This window comes from Bombyx mori, chromosome 21, assembly GCF_030269925.1.
Source record: "Bombyx mori chromosome 21, ASM3026992v2".
NCBI lineage: Eukaryota > Metazoa > Arthropoda > Insecta > Lepidoptera > Bombycidae > Bombyx > Bombyx mori.
The window spans coordinates 14,564,338-14,586,740 of record NC_085127.1 but is presented as its reverse complement, the minus strand read 5'-3'; the positions used below and the strand labels follow the sequence as shown (position 1 = coordinate 14,586,740).

General features: G+C 38.0%; 2 protein-coding genes across 4 annotated transcripts in view; one reads left to right on the top strand and one right to left on the bottom strand.

Moving 5' to 3' along the window:
- The window catches only part of LOC101741058 (ATP-dependent Clp protease ATP-binding subunit clpX-like, mitochondrial), a 59,342-nt gene that overhangs the window by 32,361 nt on the left and 4,578 nt on the right, over window positions 1-22,403 (bottom strand). Inside the window, exon 1 of one of the 2 annotated variants that reach the window (XM_038018536.2) lies at window positions 14,378-15,099. The exons of the other annotated variant lie outside the window; for it this stretch is intronic. Coding sequence (XP_037874464.1) covers window positions 14,378-14,450 — 73 coding nt within the window. The 5' untranslated portion in view covers window positions 14,451-15,099. Of the gene's footprint in view, window positions 1-14,377; window positions 15,100-22,403 lie in introns of those variants that run through there. 2 annotated transcript variants of the gene reach the window in all.
- The window catches only part of LOC101740916 (sorting nexin-27), a 35,773-nt gene continuing 29,671 nt past the window's right edge, over window positions 16,302-22,403 (top strand). Inside the window, exon 1 of one of the 2 annotated variants that reach the window (XM_062674780.1) lies at window positions 16,302-16,651. In XM_062674780.1, the coding sequence (XP_062530764.1) occupies window positions 16,383-16,651 (269 nt within the window). In that variant the 5' untranslated portion in view covers window positions 16,302-16,382. The remainder of the gene's footprint in view (window positions 16,652-22,403) is intronic. The other variant, XM_004925018.5, reaches the window with a different exon arrangement.

Here is a 22,403-nt window from a genome sequence, read left to right as displayed (position 1 = left end):
CCATACAAAAAAATCACAAAACACATTTTTCTGACCAAACTATAAAGTTTTTGTAATTTTTGCCCAAAACAATTATTATTGAGATTAACGAGCTCTATCTATCTACATAAAAAAAATTATAAAAAAACAAAGTTGGTCCCTAAGTCACTAAAATCATAGAATCGACCCACTGTGCGACCATTCGCGCAGCACCGTTTGCAGGCCACGGGTACTCACGTTCGCCCCCGCCACTAGTAAGGAAGTCCGACAGCGAAATGTCTATATCGAAATTATCTCGATATTGCTTACAAATTAATAGTTTTTTGGTTCAGGACCTATTATTTGGAAAAGATTGTGAAGTAGGTACATGATTTGAATAAGAATCGGAGTATACCTAAAGATGGAGAATTCCACAAGAAGTACGAGAAATACTTTGGGTGGCTAGACTTCCAAATAGCTGGTCTAGCTAGTATTTCAGCTATTTTTTTTTATTGCTTAGATGGGTGGACGAGCTCACAGCCCACCTTGTGTTAAGTGGTTACTGGAGCCCATAGACATCCACAACGTAAATGCGCCACCCACCTTGAGATATAAGTTCTAAGGTCTCAAGTATAGTTATAATGGCTGCCTCACCCTTCAAACCGAAACGCATTACTACTTCACGGCAGAAATAGGCAGGGTGGTAGTACCCACCCGTGTGGACTCACAAGAGGTCCTACCACCAGTAATTACGCAAATTATAATTTTGAGGATTTCATTTTTATTACACGATGTTATTCCTTCACCGTGGAAATGAACATTTGTTGAGTACGTATTTCATTACAAAAATTGGTACCCGCCTGATATTCGAACACCGGTGCATCGCTCAACACGATTGCACCGGACGTCCGTTAGGCCACGACGATTTTAAAAATATAAAAAAAAAAAAAAAAAAAAAATTTTGGCGTTAATTTTTCGCGGCGAAAACAACTAAACTCATTTAATCAGTCCGTATTCATGCATTTGTTTTGCTCGCCCGCCGCATCGCGCGATTCGCTCGGTACATTTCGCCGGTCGCTTCGCCGGTCGCCGGTGCGCGTGGCTTGTTAAGTACATTTCTATGCGCTTATTTTAGTCGCTAGACGCTTCGCCGTTCGCACCGCGCGAATATTCGTATCGGCGAATGTCCCGTGGCCAGGCTGTAAGGTATCCTGCTGATACATAGAACCCTTACAAGCTGTCTACACTTGACACTGTCTTGCGCTATAAGTTCTCTTTTTTTTTCATTTTCATCTCATTCGTTTTCATTCACTACTTGATAATAGTATATAAAAAAACACTCAATGGTGGCAGCGGCTTGGCTCTGCTCCTGGTATTGCTGATGTCCATGAGCGACGGTAACCACTCACCATCAGGTGGACCGTATGCTCATCTGTCCATTAGCCATAAACAAAAAAATTAAAAAAAAAAACGCCCAAATTCATGTCAAGGCAGTTCCGAATTAAATCTTTGGTTACTGTTAAACTCATGTACTGTGACCGGGCGAGTGACCTCAGGTTGCAAAACAATAAATTAACGCAAATGTGTTTGCCTTACCCTTTCTTAGTTGCCCGAAGATTTATGTTTAATGCAATCACAAACAAGACAAACAATGTATCAAGATGAATAATGTTCATTGGCGAATAAGGCACGTTATTGTGTAAGCGAGAGAAACTTTTGGCGGGAATGCGAGGAGCGAGTTTTTTTTTTTTTTATTGCCTTTGTAGGCAGACGAGCATACGGCCCACCTGATGGTGAGTGGTTACCGTCGCCCATGGACTTCAGCAATGCCAGGGGCAGAGCCAAGCCGCTGCCTACCGCTTAATACTCTCCACAAGCCTCGTTTGAAGAATGTTTGAGTTATTTGAATTGTTTTGTTTTGGTGGTCCCTTCATTTTTAAATGCTTGATTAACCTTAATACCGGTCACTCACATTCGCACGAATACACAAACCCACGAGTGTAGGACGACATTTGCAAATGATTATGCAAAGTTTTCCCTGCATGCGCGGTTTTCCAAGCTGTGTCGGTTTTTTAACGGACATCAAAGCGCGCGAACCGCGATCCTTCGCGTAGTCTCCCACACATTCGTGTAATCAGTTGCGCCCAGGATTGCGAAGGTAACGGACGTTTCGCCATTTTCATAGTACGTGACATCTACTGTGTAGCGTACCTTCATCATGGATTGGAACAACACCAAGGTGATGGAGTTCATTGAACTCCTGCAAAGTTAATCGACCATGTGGGACCCACAAAAGAAATCCCATAAAAACGGAATGGCCGTTAATGTCGGGAAAGAATTAAAAACTCTCTTTCTATTCAATGTTCTATTGGCGAATTAAAAAAGAAGAGAAATTTATGAGACATTCGTAAACAAGTGTAGGAGGAAGCGCAAACGGGTTCGCAAATTGAGTACCGAACCCATTTGCACAGCCTAGCCGCTAAGTTTGCGAATGAATGTTTGACGGCCCTTCACATACGCGCGAACATTCGTACATTGATTTCCACGGTGAAGGAATAACATCGTGTAATAAAAATGAAACCCGCAAAATTATAATTTGCGTAATTACTGGTGGTAGGACCTCTTGTGAGTCCGCACGGGTAGGTACCACCACCCTGCCTATTTCTACCGTGAAGCAGTAATGCGTTTCAGTTTGAAGGGTGGGGCAGCCGTTGTAACTATAATTGAGACCTTAGAACTTATATCTCAAGGTGGGTGGCGCATTTACGTTGTAGATGTCTATGGGCTCCAGTAACCAATTAACACCAGGTAGGCTGTGAGCTCGTCCACTCATCTAAGCAATAAAAAAAAAAAAAAAATGTACGAATATTTGCGTGCATGTGAGTGGGCGGCATTAGTATCTGTGAAAATGCATAAGTAGGACGAAATTAAAGAAAACCTCAGAAAGTGGCTTGTCGGCTTTTCAAATCAAAAACGCATTGACGGGGATCAGTGAAATTAGTTACCCCACCATTTTAACTGAGAGGTTATTTAAGTAATATTTTTTTATCATTTTTTCAAATAATTTTGTTATATTGTTATCGGTTCAATCGGTCCGATCATAGTAATCGTCCAGATTAATCAACAAGATTTCATACACACCGAATTAATATTTGGCTTAAAGGACTAAAATCCAAGCCACCATAGACCCTAATTGCGGATTTACAAATAAGGCATAATAATTACACATTACGTTATAAGTTAGAAATAAATATTTTATGTATTTTATTTATTTATTAATTCATTATTACTATGCACGAATGCACATAAGTATGTAACTATGCAACACCTGCTTAGGACCTAGTTGTATTGTGGTCAACCTATGATCAATATTTATATAAAAAATAATGTATTTTTTATTATTCTATATGCGCAGGGTTTAAAAAAAACTGGAGCCCACATACTACACAACTTAAATGTCGGTCCAATCTTGAGACATGAGGTCGTAGTCTCAATAATTACGTTATAACGGACGCGCCGGAATGGAGCTTAACGTTAACTGTCAAACAATCATCTGTCATGAAATGTTCTTGCTTTTACCGCGTTTTCCGTAACACATAAAACCGTTCCAAAGTTACATTCATCAATTTAGACTAAATTCGACTATAATTAATTGAAATCATAAGTTACACTATTATGATTTTATTGTAAATACTTATTATACTTCTATAATCACAAATTTCGCCAAGACTACACTTTAGACAAATATCAATAGAGACAAACAATATTTAATCTATTCTCAATTTGACCACAGGCTCTAAGCAATAAGAAAAGTTTGACAGTAAACAAATAGTTTGCATGCGCGTGTGTGTCAAATACATGTTAGTGTGTGTAATGTTTTCTTTATTGGTTTAATTTATTTTTTACACATAATTAAAAAATAAATTACATTCTGCACTCCTCTATATTCTCTATAAGTGAAGGAAATTTCATACTCCTTCGTCCGCAAAATTTTCGTAAAAAGGGGTACAAAGTTTTTGCTTCACGTATTTAATATATAGATACTTGTATTGTGTAACCAGGCTCACTGCAAGCCGGGAAACGTGGCGATTGCTCGTGAGGCGCATAACATCTGCAATGATACTGAATGACTACCACGACCGCTCACATAAGAATGATACAACAAAACAAAATGGTGTAACAATATCGGTTGATAAGTTGCGCTGTTTGCTTACTACACATTAACAATATATACAATACTATTAAGAATACGACTATCTCACTTAAACTACGTCATGACAATGAACGGGCTGATAATACGAACTCCCAATCACTTTGAGAAAAATAAATATTTCCATATTATTATTCTATGCGACATTATCGTACATCAATATGTTAATCATATGCATAACATTTATATTTATATACCGAAACATTAATCAGGTTTGTGTTTGTATAAGTAATCGATTTTAATCGATTCTTAATATGTGTAGCATTATACATATGAAATCTGTAACTGTGTGTCACATAATTTTCATTTTTAAAAGTACGAAATATTCTTTAATAGAAAATAATTACAAAATATATGTTCCAATATACTCTGATACTGGTGGTAAGACCTCTTGTGAGTCTGCACGGGTAGGTACCACCACCCTGCCTATTTCTGCCGTGAAGCAGTGATGCGTTTCGGTTTGAAGGATGACGCAGCCGTTGAAACTAAACTGAGACCTTAGAACTCATATCTCAAGGTGAGTGGCGGCATTGTAGATGTCTATGGGCTCCGGTGGGCTGTGAGCTCGTCCAGCCAGCCATCCTTGCAATAAAATAAAAAGTATGCTTACGTCTTATAGGATATGAATGTGGCGATAATTTTTATGCGTAATGAAATTAACGTGATGCTGTACGGTGTCGTCGGCCTTGCAACATCCCATATATTTCCAGGAGTCGTAAAAAATCGATTAAGGTAAGGTAAATCACCGAAAAATTGGTAGCAGCGTTCTCAAAGGATTATACCCACGTATTGCCTACTGGCATTTGGCACTCGTGAATTTGAACTATGTAAGTCCCAATTTGAACGAAGGAACAGCTGTTACACAAAACAATCGTGATCTCATCCCACTGAGTTTCTCGACGGATCTTCTCAGTGGGTCGCGATTCCGATCTGGTGGTAGATTCTGCGAAAAACAACTCTTAACACGCCATTACCGATCCTCCCGATCCATTAACGTGATTTTAGGTACCACAAGCACCGGTCACCGTCCTCGTCGAACCCGTCGCTTGCGACGAAGGGCTCGACGAGCGAATTAACCCACAGACACAGCCCACTGAGTTTCTCGCCGGATCTTCTCAGTGAGTCGTGATTCCGATACGGTGGTAGATTCTGCGAAACACTACTCTTATTAGGGCTAGTGTTAGCAAATTCTCACAGGTTGAACCCGTGACCTCACATACCGGTCCGGGCGTAGCTGAAATAGCCTCTTAGGCTACAAGCGAATAGGTAGAGGTTTTTTTTTTATTTCGACCACATTCTAAAGATGTTGTGATGTGGGCGTGGATAATTACTTAACAATAGGTGGATATTTTTTATTATTTTTTAATTGCTTAGATGGGTGGACGAGCTCACAGCCCACCTGGTGTTAAGTAGTTACTGGAGCCCATAGACATCTACAACCTAAATGCGCCACCCACCCTGAGATATAAGTTCTAAGGTCTCAGGTATAGTTACAACGGCTGCCCCACCCTTCAAACCGAAACGCATTACTGCTTCACGGCAGGAATACGCAGGGTGGTGGTACTTCCCGTGCGGACTCACAAGAGGTCCTACCACCAGTAAATAGGGTTTGAATACCTAGCAACAAGAAAAAGCCGCGTCCATATAACCTCACTAATTAGATAATATGCGCACGATACCAAACCGCGAGCGAGTATTATTTCGTCTCATTCGGAAATAACATAACTAGATCGCCTTTCGAAAACGGAACAACATTAAAACAAGTAAACATAAACAAAAAGGCTACAGAGAGAACGTAAGATACGCTTTTCTTAGATGACGGGCTGTGACGTAACGATACTTTCACTTGCGCGCACGGTCACCATGAGCATTTTATCCGTAAGGACACATATCTGATACACCGTTTGGAGCCTCTGGGTCTGCGGAGGGACTTCGTTCCCTCTGTATTTTGTACCGTATGTTCCATGGGGAGTGCTCTGAGGAATTGTTCGAGATGATACCAGCATTTCGTTTTTACCATCGCACCGCCCGCCACCGGAGTAGAGTTCATCCATACTACCTGGAGCCACTGCCGTCATCCACAGTGCGTTTCAAGAGATCTTTTTTGCCACGTACCATCCGGCTATGGAATGAACTCCCCTCCACGGTGTTTCCCGAGCGCTATAACATGTCCTTCTTCAAACGAGGCTTATGGAGAGTATTAAGCGGTAGGCAGCGGCTTGGCTCTGCCCTTGGCATTGCTGAAGTCCATGGGCGACGGTAACCACTCACCATCAGGTGGGCCGTATGCCCGTCTGCCTACAAAGGGAATAAAAAACCGTCATCGCAAAATAAACTACAAAATTATAGCGAACGCATACTTACCTACTGCCTGCGTTCATAAGTTAATACGAGTCATAAGATATAATAATAATGGCAGAGAAGCAAACTGAATATGATCAAAACTGTACCACCGCCTTGCTTATTTCTGCCGTGAAGCAGTAATGCGTTTCGGTTTGAAGGGTGGGGCAGCCGTTGTACTGTAAAAAACTGAGACCTTAGAACTCATATCTCAATGTAGGGGAGTCGTGAGCTCGTCCACCCATCTAAGTAATATTTTTTTTTAAAAACACACTGCCTGGGTTCGTAAGTTAATACGAGTCATAAGTAAGAATGGTAGAGAAGCAAACTGAATATGAAAAACTGTACCACCACCCTGTCCATTTCTACCGTGAAGCAGTAATGCGTTTCGGTTTAAAGGGTGAAACAGCCGTTATACTGTAAAAACTGAGACCTTAGAACTCATATCTCAATGTGGTATCATATCTCAAAGGTGGAAGCATTTACGTTGTAAATGTCTATGGGCTCTGGTAAACACTTAACACCAGGTGGGCCGTGAGCTCGTCTACTCATCTAAGCAATAAATAAACAAAACTGAAACGACTAATTGATACTTCGCGAAAAACTAATATAGAACCGTACGCGTATTAAGCATGCAGATTTATTTCTTTGTTTTTTTTTCCACAGGAGAAAATCGCCGCGCGGCAAGCGGGGTATGTGGGAGTTGATCCGCACTAAAAACTCCTGCCGCTCATAGCCGGCGCCATACACCGGAGCGTTCGAGGGAACGCGATCTACCGTCACCCGGCTTCCTATTATGGGCGAGTGTACAAAGCACACCGTTCAACGCCTGGGTACCCCGCACAAAGCGGGTGGAACTCGAAGCTTTTAGAGGGCCCGGATCACGGATGCGACCCCGGTCCCGACCCCCTGCTCGGCGGCGGCGGACTTCTACGTTGTGAGGAAAGCTTTGCCTCACTCACCCCGCCGCCTCCTTCCGCGAGATGTGAAGCATGCAGATAGCAATTCTTAAACAAATTCAAACGGCCGCGACACGATTGTGAATTGTTTTTCATCTCTACTACGGATCTCGATTAAATGTCGAATTACATGACCGTAAACCGAAAAATTGGTAAGTAATGTATTCGCTTACTGATGTGGAGCTTATTTGGTGAATGAACATATTACTTCGATATTTATCAGAAAATAAATTATACTTCTCATCGACAACAAAACTCCACTAAGCGTTTCAGAACACGAAAAATCATAAAACGAACATTAAAAAAAATATTAAAATTATGTTCGTGCATTATCCTCAAATCAAAAACAGCCTTGTGCCCCTACATTCTACAGCAATCTAGATTCGTGCAAGGCTTTTTATTATACAATTCATTCGATACAGATACATAATAACAAAATGCATTTTAACACTAAAACGACTTTCATTAAATTTCCCTACCTTAATTTTTATATAAAAACCTTATAGTTTCATGTAAAATTTTAATACAGAACTTATGTAATTTTAAATGTGCCTACACTGACCTTCGTATTTAAGGGATCCGGCTCCAACAACAGCAGGTCGTTAGCCGAGACTTATTCGTTTGCAAAATAAAAACATCATCGATTATTAAAAAAATTTAAGCATTTAAATTTCAATTCACACTTTTTTCAAACTATTCAAAACGCAAGGTCATCCGTTTCAAGAGTTGTTGACCTAATGACGAACTGAGGTCAAAATCATTAGCCACGCGGTTCTAAGGTCACTCTTGACCGCTCAAAGGCTTTCGTACATTCAATCTGGTTTAACAAAATACCCCGCGAACTGCCGAAGACTTAAGAGACCGTCAGTCCTCGGCCGCCAACTAGGGGGCACGTAAGATATATTGGAATTGACGGCCTACAGATGTTGGGAGCATAACGCGGGCCCGAGAACGTTTTTAGGGCCCTGCTCATCTAACGACAGCCCCTGCACTCTCTCACACGACGTGCGATCTCTACGCGAGTTCAGAACCCGGCCAGAGAGGGGGCGGGGGTCCCGCGGTCAAAAATACAACCAGACGGCCGGTTGTTCTTCCACAGTACGGCCGACGACGATAGGAACTGGTCGAACGCCCTTATCCGGACTCCTGGCTCTGCGGCGGTGGCACGGTTCCGGGAAGAAGAAAAAAGAGCTCTCATTTTCCCGTTCCGCCGCCTTCTCCTACGATATGGTGTACTCCCAGAAGTCTAGCATCGTAGATACGACGGTCGGTAGCGACAGGTTCGGTCTTATCTTCGCAACGAGAACGCAGCGCTGCTCTGCGAAAACAGGGCAGTACGCGTGCGTGTATTCCATAGTGTTCTCGTCGCAGCCACTGCAGTGGTGGCACTCCGGTGTCGATTCTCTGCAGTGGTGGCACTCCGATGTCGGCTCTCTCCGGGCAACGAGGCGCAGGTAGCGACCAAAACAGCAGTGTACCGTGAATACCTTCGTCACCGGAAAGCTGAGACATCCGTGGTCGCGATTCATCCAGTCCAAAACCGGGCGTATAGCCCATTGCCCGTAGGCGGAGTCCGACAGGTGGCGAGAGTCTCGAACACGGCCCGCCGAGATTGGAGTCTCTACGCCCCAACTTCCATCGTGGTGGGACGCGACTCTCCCTGGGGATATCTACGGGCTACGCTAACTGTTCCACACAAGTGGGCTGTGACTTCGACTATCCATCCGCACTAACATAAATAAAATCAATATTAATCTAATAATACCAATCTAGTAAATAGTCTACAACTGCCAAACAAAGTCCAACCTCACATTATTATGCTTATCAAAGACATTAAGTTACCAAACCATGTCAGCGTATCTGTTATCTAACATCAGCAATTATTTTTGGTAAATAGAGCGTGTGGTGTAGTTTTCTAGTTTGCTGATAACTCAATTAAAAGTTTGACACGCGGTGCGTGAATTCAATATTCAGTAAAACGTTAATTATGTTTAGGTGTGCAATAAAGTATATTCTCTCTGTTCGTATCTCTCTAAAATTATATATTAACAAAATTATACATAGGAACTTGATTTATTATTATATTCTTATGAAGTTACATCGTACGCGACTTTGGTCTTCTCGAGTTGTTCATGGTTTCCTGGTTGGCTATTCGCCCGTAGTAGTAGTATCGGCAATTATATTTAATTATCTTTATCGAGAGATAAAAAATAATTAAATAGGAGGGGAGGGAGAGGAGACACCTAATTCCTATTTTGAGCACAATTTTCAATTCGACAATTTTACGATATGTGTGTGTGTTGTAAGTCCTAGGGTACCCCGCTGGTACATAGGGCCCTCACAAGTTGTCTCCACTTTACCCTGTCTTGTGCTTGCTCCTTGACATCACTCCAGGTCACGTTGGCAGTCCTCATCTCATTCTCCACGGTTTCATTTTACGATATGACTAAGATCCCAAATTTATCGCGAGTGAAACAGCGCAGTATATATAATTTAATATGTTTAAATGATTTCAGTGACTTTGATGAATCGTTTCAACGACACGAGCTTGGATTTTCTCCTTATTGACCTAGTGGTCGGACTATGACTACGGTTTACGGGCTCCGCGTTTGATTACCGAGCGAAACAATTGTCTATTTTAAACAAAATTAGTATTCGAGGTCTTAGTGTATACATATGTCCTTATCTCCTGTATATATTGTTGATTAATTTAACAAAAAGTGGTTTTAAAACTAGAATATTTGCTTAACTTAATCATCGACTCTTTTTCCTTTTAACAATACGATGCACACTTAAAATGTATTATGCCCAACTAATTATATGTAGGAATAAAACGTTAGATATGTAAAAATATATAAACAGTTTTCAACTGACAGATGATTATGCTGTTTCAGGTCACTGATAACGTAATGTGGTTCGATAAGGAACCCTGAATGTATGTTCCACTGTATTGTAATTTCGGTTTTGAGTGTTGTCCGCACAGTGGATCAGAGTCGAGTGTTTATAAACGTTAGCCCGTGCCTCTGTGACGGATTCGCTGCACGGTCAGAGTATATTTGTTGAAAATATTTGGTATTCACGGGTCTAAATTGTAATTTTTCGATTCTCGTATGTTTCCAGCTCCCATACAACAAATGAAAATCCTAGTTCTATGGCTATGAGTTTTCGAAAAAAAACCAAAATTCCGTATTACGTGTATGTAAAATTGTATTTGTAGAGAGAGAAGGCTTGCGGAGAGTACTTTATGGTAGGCAGCGGCTTGGCTCTACCCCTGGCATTGCTGACGTCCATGAGCGACGGTGACCACTTACCATCAGGTGGGCCGTATGCTCGTCTGCCCACAAAGGCAATAAAAAAAAAAAAAAAAGCTCCATAGTTTAATGTTACAATTCAGAACCCTTTAATTTCATCCAGTATGGAATATTTCGAAGGTACTTACTTTAATTAATGGTTACTGAACACTAACTCCTAAAGGCAATTCTAATAGTGAGAAAAAAATAGCTGAAATTTTTGAACCCTTTGAATTTACCGTGATACTGTCGCAACTCCGGAACTTTATGCTTAATGCGAGTTTTCTTACGTTCTCGATAGCGTAAAAGTTAACTCCAATTTGTATGGAGTTGGAACGTTTGTCTAGGTTTGCCGCTAGGGGCGCTGTTCCAACTGCATACTAATTTGAGTTAACTTTTACGTTATCGTGAACGTTAAAAACTCGCACTAAGCATACAGTTCAGTTGTAGAGACACTGTTCTGTCATTTGGTTACGCTTGCAAATAGATTAGTGGTTCAAGAGTAATCATACCTTACTTTGTACATAAACACCAGTGTATGTTTTTTTTTTTTATTGCTTACGTGGGTGGACGAGCTCACAGCCCACCTGGTGTTAAGTGGTTACTGGAGCCCATAGACATCTACACCGTAACTGCGCCACCCACCTTGAGATATAAGTAAGATCTCAGTATAGTTACAACGGCTGCCCCACCCTTCAAACCGAAACGCACCACTGCTTCACGACAGAAATAGGCAGGGTGGTGGTACCTACCCGTGCGGACTCACAAGAGGTCCTACCACCAGTAATTACGCAAATAATAATTTTGCGGGTTTGATTTTTATTACACGATGTTATTCCTTCACCGTGGAAGTCAATAGTGAACATTAGTTAAGTACGCATTTCATTGGAAAAATTTATACCCGCCGGCGGGATTCGAACACCGTTGCATCGCTAGATACGAATGCACCGGACGTCTTATCCTTTAGGCCACGACGACTTCTAAACAAGTGACAAGCTACCGACAATACTCGTAATAACACTCCACATTAATAAGTACATTATAACTGTACTATAATTTGAAGTATCTGTGGCCTAACTTGTGGGGTGTCAAAAGCGGGAGAGAAGGATATATATCTTTTTGGAAAAACAAATCTATTAATTGTTTCGTTCATGGACGTCTTTCACAATGAAATCGTATATTTGAAGAATTTATAACAGTGTAATTATCAATGGATGGGTTTTAAAAAAAAAACCGTTGGTGAGTGGTGTTAACCATTCCCATCAAGGGTGCCAAATGCTCATCTCTCTACAAAAAAAAAAGAAAAGCGGATTAATCATTGAGAATTAACCTTTCCGCCCATTTTTACCAACAAGCAATCTTATGTTCCGGTTCTGGTTAAATTAAAACAAAGAGACAAAAACTATCTATCTCTAGTCTAGTATAGTCCTCTGTTTATGTGTGTGTTCCGGAAGTTGTTCGCGGACCTCGTTATGTGGTACCACTACTTGACAATGGGGTGATCAGAGTTAAGTCCTGTCTCATATGGTGGATATCAGTATTCACCTTATGTGCCTAAAGGCTTCGGTCCCCACATAATAACGGATGGGTCGTAATATCTTTCAATATTTCAGTAACAAAAATGCTATAAGTAAAAAAAAACAAAAAAATGTTGTTATTTTATTTATTGCATAAGTAGATAGGTAGACGAGCTCACAGCCCACCTCAAGATATAAGTTACCATTAAGTAGTTACTGGAGCCCATAGGCATCTACAACGTAAATGCGCTACCCACCTTGAGAAATAAGTTCTAAGGTCTCAGTATAGTTACAGCGGCTGCCCCACCCTTCAAACCGAAACGCATTACTGCTTCACGACAGAAATAGACAGGGTGGTGGACTCACAAGAGGTCCTACCACCAGTAAAAACTCCTACTCATAAGTGTATTTACTATTATTTACTGTTCACTCCAAGTTAAAATGTGATTAAACTCATTACGTTGTATTTGTGTATAACATTATAAAAACACAAAATGTAGTTGAGCTGATAATAGCTCAGAGGACAAATTTTAAGATAGTTGAAGAATGTTCCTATTATCACTATCATTATTGACTTTTTTTCTTTATATTATATTATATATTAACAGAGTTTTTTCTATGTAAAATTTTACCAGTCCATGGCAAACACAATCTAATTGCAGTCACCTTAAAATATAACATTGTCTACCTACTGTTATCCTAGCCTTTCAACTACATACATAGACTGCATGATTGATTCACCACTAAAAAAGCTTAAAAGAATGTTTGTAAATTGATCAGCATTAGGAAGTTATGTCAAAAAATAGGTTACTGGCTACTGGGAGAGGTAGCCTTGAAATAGTAACAAAAGTAAGTAGTTAGCTATTTCATATTCAAAATATTAGTGAGGCTGCCGATGGGCAGCAATATACTAAAATAGATAAAAAAGTAAATAATACAAATACACACACACGCATACACTGATTATTTATTATTAGATATTACATGCATCTTCCATTGTCACAATGTGTGTGTAGTAAGAGATTGGAAACATATGTACATGTTTCATATTACAGTGTGTGGTACTTTTTCTGGGATTTTTATTACAAACTAGCTGACCCGGCAGACTTCGTAGTGCCTCAATCGATAAATAAAAGACCTAAACTTTTGTATAAAATAAACTTAAAACAAACAAAAGGAATCCATTTGACGGGGGACACATCATAGGGAAAACAAAATTGTTATTTTTATTTAATTCTGATATTTTCATATTTATCTACCTCTTAAACCTTTTTTGGACTTCCATATATAATTCAAGACCAAAATTAATCAAATGGGTCCAACCGTTCTCGAGTTTTAGTAAGACTAATGAACAGCAATTCATTTTTATATACATACATCTCTTTCTATTCTTCATAGTTGGTACACTGTTGACAGAGTCATTTTGATTGTCATGTAGAATTAGAGGGATTTGATTTGATGTACCTCATGATATCCTACCCTCTCTCACCTCTTTCTATACTAAAAGCATAAAGTCAAAATGTATTTATGTTATTGGGCTGTGTGGTTATGCTTCACAACTATCTATAAGTTATTTTAATAGCACAGGGGAGCAGTGTTTTTATCAAAATTTAATTTTAATAATAAAGTAAGTATTTAATTAGTGGCAGTTGGAATTGTTGTGATATTATTTGTTCTTTACCTGAATGCTTCATATTTTTTTACTTACAATGTATTTTAATTTTAATATGTAGTTTTTTTTACTATGGTATATGTTTGTTTGTTTACTTGTTTAGCATCAATAAAAATCATATAAAAATGGTTTATATTATAACAGCTTTATTGTCAATGGCAAGAACATTTATAGCACTCTAAATAAGATATCTTCCAGGCGTAACGTAGATAATAATTACGGAATATAGTTATATTTCTGACTATGACCTTGTGCTGATGTTCGCCTTGAGAACAAATGTGTAAGGAAAACGACATTACAATGTTAAAGATTCAATCACGCGACTCTAGGTTGATACAAAATGAAATGTACTTTGTTATCAAACACACCAAATACAAAACGTAGACAAAATGATATTGGATAATCGCCAATAAAAACATAAATCAACTAACCTGATGTTATCTGTGGGTTTCTTCTCACCGCTAGCCTTCCCACGGACACAAAACTTAATCTTACACTACTCATTATTAAAATGTTTCTTCTTATGCAGCTTTTAACATCAGACTCGAACCGAACAGATCAACGCACAATAGAAATCACAGTTGCCGTACGCCGAGTCACAATTTTTGTATTTATTTGTCAGTGAGAGGTCTTTGTCATGACGCAACACTTTCAGTCAACATCAACACTGTTATTTTAAACAGAGATAATTTAAAACATAAGTACGAAAACTTCACTGTTATGTTTTTTGTTTAATGTGATTAGAAAAACAATTTTTTATTATTTATTTAAAAGAGCGGCCATACTGATGTTCACAGCTGATTTTGATGTGAAAGAATATGAAATTATCGAACCACGTTGTTTTAACGCTACCGCTCCCTATGGTTGTTCTTGTCAAATATTCAGCTGTTTTAGCAACATAACTATTTTATAATCTGTATTTTGTCTAATTTTCTTCTGAACATTAATTTTTAGATGGTATGAAAGTAACAGATGGCAGCACACTACTTTGTTTTTTTATTGATTTCTTGAGCTTATTCACTTCGCAGTGAGTTTATAATTTATGGATCTTGTACTGTTATTTTGTGTGTATTTGGTTTGAGCTTATGCGAAGTTTTACCGTCAAACTATAGAAGTTAAAACTCCTGTAACTTCTACTGAGATAGAAAAACTTGTGGCTCTTTTAAATCTGGAAGTCTAATATAAATCGAACACAAATTTACAGATCAGTTAGGTACAGAAAGTTTCCAACTCAGTCGACTAGTTGAAGCCAAGTTTATTGCCTACGAAAGGATTGGTTACTTTATCTCTTTTTGATACATTCTGCATTAGTCATCTAAATCAATAACTTTATAATCTTTAACTCATCTACGTTTATTCAATCTTAATCTAATCAATAATTGCCACATGAATAATATACGTTATGCTAACTTCAGTCCTTTTTCGGAACTCCTCTTCGAAAAATATTTTTAGAATAAATTTTTTTTTTGCCTTTGTAGGCAGACGAGCATACGGCCCACCTGCTGGTGAGTGGTCACCGTCGCTCGTGGACGTCAGCAATGCCAGGGGCAGAGCCAAGCCGCTGCCTACCATAAAGCACTCTCCGCAAGCCTCGTTTGAAGGAAGACATGTCATAGTGCTCGGAAAACACCGTGGAGGGGAGTTCATTCCAACGCCGGAGGGCACGTGGCAAAAAAGATCTTTGGAAACGCACTGTCGATGAACGCAGCGGTTCCAGATAATATGGATGAACTCTGCTCCGATGGCGGGAGGTGCGATGATAAAAAGGAGATCAGAGGATAATCTCGAATAATTCCTCAGAGCATTTCCCATGGACCATACGGTATAAAACACAGAGAGAACTGAAGTTCCTCCGTAGACCCAGAGATTCCAAACGATCCGTGAAAGCGGGATTATCGACCATCCGAACAGCCCGTTTCTGTATGGAGTCAAATGGAAGTAGCTGGTATTTGTAAATTGTAAGAAGCCTAGATTTTTAAACACGATAGAGATTAAACATAGGTGTTCTAAGCTTAAAGATTGTGTAGAGCGGTTGTACGACTAACTCATATTTGCGATATTATTGCTAACAATTTTTCTATATTTTGTATGATGATTTGAAAAAGAAACATAAAGAGCCCCAGTATAAAATTGTCACGTTTGTAAAAAAGGCAACAAACGAACCTATCTGTATAGTATCAAAAAAAGGTAATACCATGGCATCCCTAAGAATGCATTTTGCATATTATTATATTTTTACACGGTTTAGTTGGTGCTAAAGATAACTAGACTAAGTTTTATAGCATCGCTTGTTAAGGATAATGGCACAGTCTTGTAACATCACGATTCACGACTATAAACGAGCTAAAGCTGGTCACCCTGAAATACTGTAAACGTCAAACGAAATTAAAAACAGTTTGTCTGTGGCTTCAGGCTTAGAAATGAAAATCGTTCAAAATGGCTGAGACGGAAACCGATAATAGTAGTGTAGTTAGAGCGGAGAGAAACAACAAGAGCAATAACAATGGCAACGGGCCACGACGCGTTACTATATACAAAACGGAGACCGGGTTTGGTTTTAACGTCCGCGGCCAAGTGTCTGAGGGTGGACAGCTAAGATCGATCAACGGGGAATTGTATGCTCCTCTGCAGCATGTCAGCGCCGTGCTGGAGAACGGAGCGGCTGAACAGGCCGGCATCAGAAAAGGAGACCGAATATTAGAAGTGTGCGTATTCAAACCTCTCCATCAATTTATTGTTTTTAATTTAATATGTTTCAAGAGGTCAAATTTAAATGAAATAAAATTCTTAAAAATAATTCATGCTATCTTCTCTATTCCGATTAACTAAATACTATGCGTTATGTAGATAGCTATAGTTTGTTTAACACAAATATAACATTTACATAATGTATGATGATTCACAAACTAGTTTCTTGTCATTGTTGGGATACGTTAAACTTTGAATCTCATTTATTATAATGAAAAATTATGTACTGACTCACGAAAAGTGTAATTGTAGCATTTTCAATGTTGAAACTATGTCATAACCCATCTGATGTTAGGCACTTACTAACATCTAGAAAGCACCACAACTGTGTTTTCAATTGGAATATCTGCTATCCTACTGTTTAGCTTCAAATGATACCTAGAAGAAGAACTTGATAAGATAATGATACTAACCTCTATAAACTCAATATGACAATCAGGCAAATTGTGTACATGTAGTAGCAGTGATCATACTTATTTTCTGCTATTTAGTAAACATGCCTATGTAATTTAAAGGGTGAGGAAGCCATTACATGTTACAAATAAATCAGCCCTATATGTCTCTGGTAGCTCTCATATTTTAATCCCTAAAAACTTTGGGAACCAGTTAACACCTGGGCAATGAGCTTGGCCAACCATCTAATAAACTAAACAATACACATTTTAGCTGTAACAGTTTCTATTAGGAAGTAAACAACTATTACGTGTAGTGTTATTTGTAATATAATGTAACTGGCTGACCCGGCAGACTTCTAGTGCCTCAATTGATAAATAAAAGTCCTAAACTTTTGTATAAAATAAACTTAAAACAAACAAAAGGAATCGTCCGACGGGGGCACATCAAAGGAAAAACAAAATTGTTATTTTTATTTAATTCCGAACATTTTCATATTTATCTACCTTTTAACCCTTCTCTGGACTTCCACAAATAATTGAAGACCAAAATTAGCCAAATCGGTCCAGGCGTTCTCGAATTTTAGCGAGACTAACGAACAGCAATTCATTTTTATATATAGAGATTAGATGAGTTAAAGACTTAACATTCGGTTAATAATGTGAGAAATAAATTTGAACTTGTTCAGTATTAAAAAATCTAATCTAAAAACTAACTATTGATAAAGTGATTATAAGAAAATGATCAGAGGCTTAAAACTATGTATTTTGTTTTTCTGAATCAATACACATAATGTGGAGTGTGCTTAATCACAATTTATTATCAATGCTACATTGAAATTACATTGAATTTGCTGGGTTATATACTATGATATATTTTTTGTACATTACACACATGCACATCCATACGCAGCAACCAACATCTATTCTTATACACACACTCTTATATAAGTAATATCAACTTGTATAAATTGACTGAGTAAAGTATGAAAAAATATTCCAACACATATTTCCGCATCCAATATTACCACAACAATAGGTTATTCAGAACATACTTTCGTAATATCTATATCAAGAACAAGCACTTGTTTGGTATCAGTTTGACTTATGAAAATATGGCTAGATTTTTCTTGTTTCTTACTGCATGTATTATTATGTATTTTATAAACAAACCATCCATTTATCTGGCAGCTACTTTGTAATTTAGATCACTGAAGATGATTTATCTGTCTGCTCTTTGATTAATTTGCTCTGGTTTCAAGCATATGCTATAAAATGCCAAATTAGTTTTAAATTTAAAACTGGAATGAAGAAGTTTTTATTGCACAGCACATAATAAGTACATTGAAAAAGTATTTTTCAAAAATTTTTTATGGAATTCAGTCACTTCTGATAGTTTCCTTCACCAAATAATGGGGATGAAAGATGAGCTTCTGAAAACTACAAACAATGATACATTTGATAAATTAACCACAAAATGATACATTAGAAAAAATGATTAATTATTAAGTTACTTAATAAATTTACATTAAGGTAGTTTTTTTTATTGCTTAGATGGGTGGACGAGCTCACAGCCCACCTGGTGTTAAGTGGTTACTGGAGCCCATAGACATCTACCACGTAAATGCACCACCCACCTTGAGATATAAGTTCTAAGGTCTTAAGTATAGTTACAACGGCTGTCCCACCCGCATTACTGCTTCACGGCAGAAATAGACAGGGTGGTGGTACCTACCCGCGCGGACTCACAAGAGGTCCTACCACCAGTAATTGCGCAAATTATAATTTTGTGGGTTTGACTTTTATTACACGATGTTATTCCTTCACCGTGGACGTCAATCGTGAGCATTTGTTGAGTACGTATTTCATTAGACAAATTGGTACCCGCCTGAGACGTCTTATTCTTTAGGCCACGACGGCTTTAGAACTTCATTGCCGATACAACTTCAGAATCTATTCCATTTCGCCTAGTATACAAGAGACAAGGTGTATATTACTATTGCCACAGGGGATAATTCAAGAATGTGTAAGCAATAAAACTATGGTGACAATTTAATTTTCGTGTCCATAACACTTTGATTGACTTTGGTTTTCTTGTATTGCCGTCGCCCATTGACATCTAGGGGCTGAGCTTGGCTCATTGGCAGTAATGGTAGGCAGAGGCTTGGGCCTGTTCCTGTCTGCTACCATTACTGTTGGTCAGCTGGTCAATAAAATACATACACACTATAAAATTCTTGTACATTTTGTTAACAACATTCGGGTTGAGTGGGGATGTTGGTGGTCAGGACGCATTTCAATAAATAAAATTGAATTTTCTGTATGCTCTTTACGTTGTATTACACCAACAAAATCAGTCCTTTGACCATTAATCATCTGGATACTACAAGTCCTTGTAGAAATTAAAAGCTATATTTGCATTATTTCTTCAATTAACTGCCATGTTTTTGAAAGAGATATTTCTGAAAGAGGCTGTTCCTAATATAATAGTCAAAGTGCAAACTCTCTTACTGGCAACAAAAGGTAATAGAGTCATACATACTTCGTACATAATAGGCGGTCATATTGCTTTTAATCAACATTCCTCATTGTACTAGGCTGTTCAATTATATAGCAATATAAACAAATGTTATCATTAAATTATGTGCTCCAGACGTATACATAAACTTGTTTCGATAAAACGTCAATGCGCGGAGTGCATTGCAAAAGCTGTATCGGGGACAGTGGCTCTGCGCCTGTTCCTATGTAGTAGTACTATTGCAACATTAAATATCGCAATGTTTCACTGCAAAATGATCTAGATTCGTATTTTCTATGTTTGTCACAAATCGGAAGCTGTGAAACGAATGAAATAATGTAATGTAAATGTTTTACTCTTGAATTAAACTCATTAATGCCCACTTTGTACTCAACTATCCTCAAGGTAGAGACGAAATCCGTAAAAAATGATTCGCAAATGAATAGATAGTTTCAGTGCTACTTCGCTCATATTTTGTGTCTTGAAAGAAGACAAATAGGGGTAGGTACCACCATCCTGCCTATTTCTGCCGTGAAGCAGTAATACGTTTCGGTTTGAAGGGTAGGGCAGCCGTTGTAACTATACTTGAGACCTTAGAACTTATATCTCAAGGTGGGTGGCGCATTTACGTTGTAGATGTCTATGGGCTCCAGTAACCACTTAACACCAGGTGGGCTGTGAGCTCGTCCACCCATCTAAGCAATAAAAAATAAATAAATAAAACATTAATTATGACTAGTGGTCCCGCAGCACCTAGTCGAAATTCGACTATAATTGAGATTATAAGTTTAATAATTGTTATGATTTTATTATCAAACACTATTATACTTCTAATATAATCACAGATTTCGCCAAAACTACACTATAGATAAATAATATTAAAGACAAACAATTCTCAATTTGACCACAGACTTTAAATAATAACAAAAGTTTGACAATTGACAATAAACAAAGAGTATATTAATTACAATGAAGTAGGAAACCTATGGAAATGAAACGTCAACCAAAATTTCGTGCCAGTGTGACGTCATCTGGCCACAAAACATGGCGGCTTTAGTGCTGTACAAAAGATTTCAATGTTATCAGGTTTTATCGATAAACGTTCTTGGCTCATTTTATTTTAAATATTGTTGAGTATTATTTATTTGTAGAATTTATACTTTAATGGGAAGTAAGTAGGTATATTGTTATGTGCAAATATGATATGATTTAGATGGGTGAAATCTAAGACAAGTTCGTCCTTCGAATTTGCCAAGTAAACGATATGATGATTTTTAAAAGTTGCTACACTGATTTTATAAAGTTGTCGTTTGTCGCAAAACATAAAGATATGGCGTAGTTCAAAGCCATCAGCCCATTTCTAGCATGCTAAATGTTATCGTATTTTGAGTACGTGTTTTTCTTAGACTATTACAATCTATTTTAATTGTTTTCCTGACTCTAAAGTCCGTAACATACTACCGTAGCGCACCCCAAGGAAGGTGCGCCGCACCATTTGAATCACTTTCGCTTGAGAGTGATTCAAATTTTAAACTTATCAAGGGACCGCGTGAAAAAAAAACACCTACAGAACATTTATTCATTAATTACAAACGTCATTCCTTGTGACTTCCTCTCTAAAATCACTTAATTATTAAATATTTAACAAATTTACAATAGTGTTTTACTCACTGCGGAATAAAACTATTTTATTTAAATAGTTCCGAAGAGATTTTGTCGGTAGCCTTTTTCCCGAAATATCTAAACAGAATGTCTAAATATGTTTTGATGACATATTTTAAAGTGGTATTTATGATTAGTGTCATGATCAATAGATTCCGACCGAAAAATGGATTTTTCGGATGAGGGCTCCATAATGAATTTAAATACATATAGATAATAGTTTTAGGGCATCGACTTTCTTGAGATCCTATAAAATACGTTTTAATTATTATTTTTGTATGTTTTAAGCATGATAAATTATGAAATTTTATATAATCAATCATATTAAATCGATATCAAAGTCAATAAATAATGTACAACCCAAAACAGACGGCCGAACTGACGTGACAATGACATTTGGCGCGCTAAACATGGCGGATTTTCGGCCTCATTAGACGGAGACGGAGATATTTACGTATATTCATGTTTCATTTTATGTACGCACTGAAATACTGTTATATTGTTTTCCTGCGAGTTAAAGTGCTGAGTAAGAACGAGATAGATATATGTTTATGTATGTGCCTTCAAAATGGGTGCTATTTATATAAGCAATTGTACGTATAGAACAATATGTCGTGTCCCTACTATACAGGTCTATGATTAATTATGATGTGTTGTGTCAAATACATGGTTTGTGTAATGTTTTTTGATTGATTAAATGTATTTTTAAGCATAATTTAAAAAATATATATTGGCATTCTGCACTCCTCTATATTCTCTATAAGTGTAGGAAATTTCATACTCCTCCGTCCGCGCAATTTTCGTTAAAATGGGTACGAAGTTTTTGCTTCACGTATTAATATGTACGTCGCTCCACCATTCACATATAGTTCTTATCATCAACAATTATCCGAGTAAAATACCTGTGACACAAATTCAGAAACAGATTGAATGAAATTATACGAGACGTTTGGGTTTTGTAGCTACGGAACTCTAAAAAGGGACGGTACTTTAAAAGTAGAGCTTGTTTACCGGTATTAAGAATATCAGAAATAAGTCCTCACCTCGAGTTGATGTTACACAACACCTGTGTTGTGAAATCTCACAGCTCACTTAAGACATTCTTTTTTAAATATCAGTATTAATGTTGAAGATAGC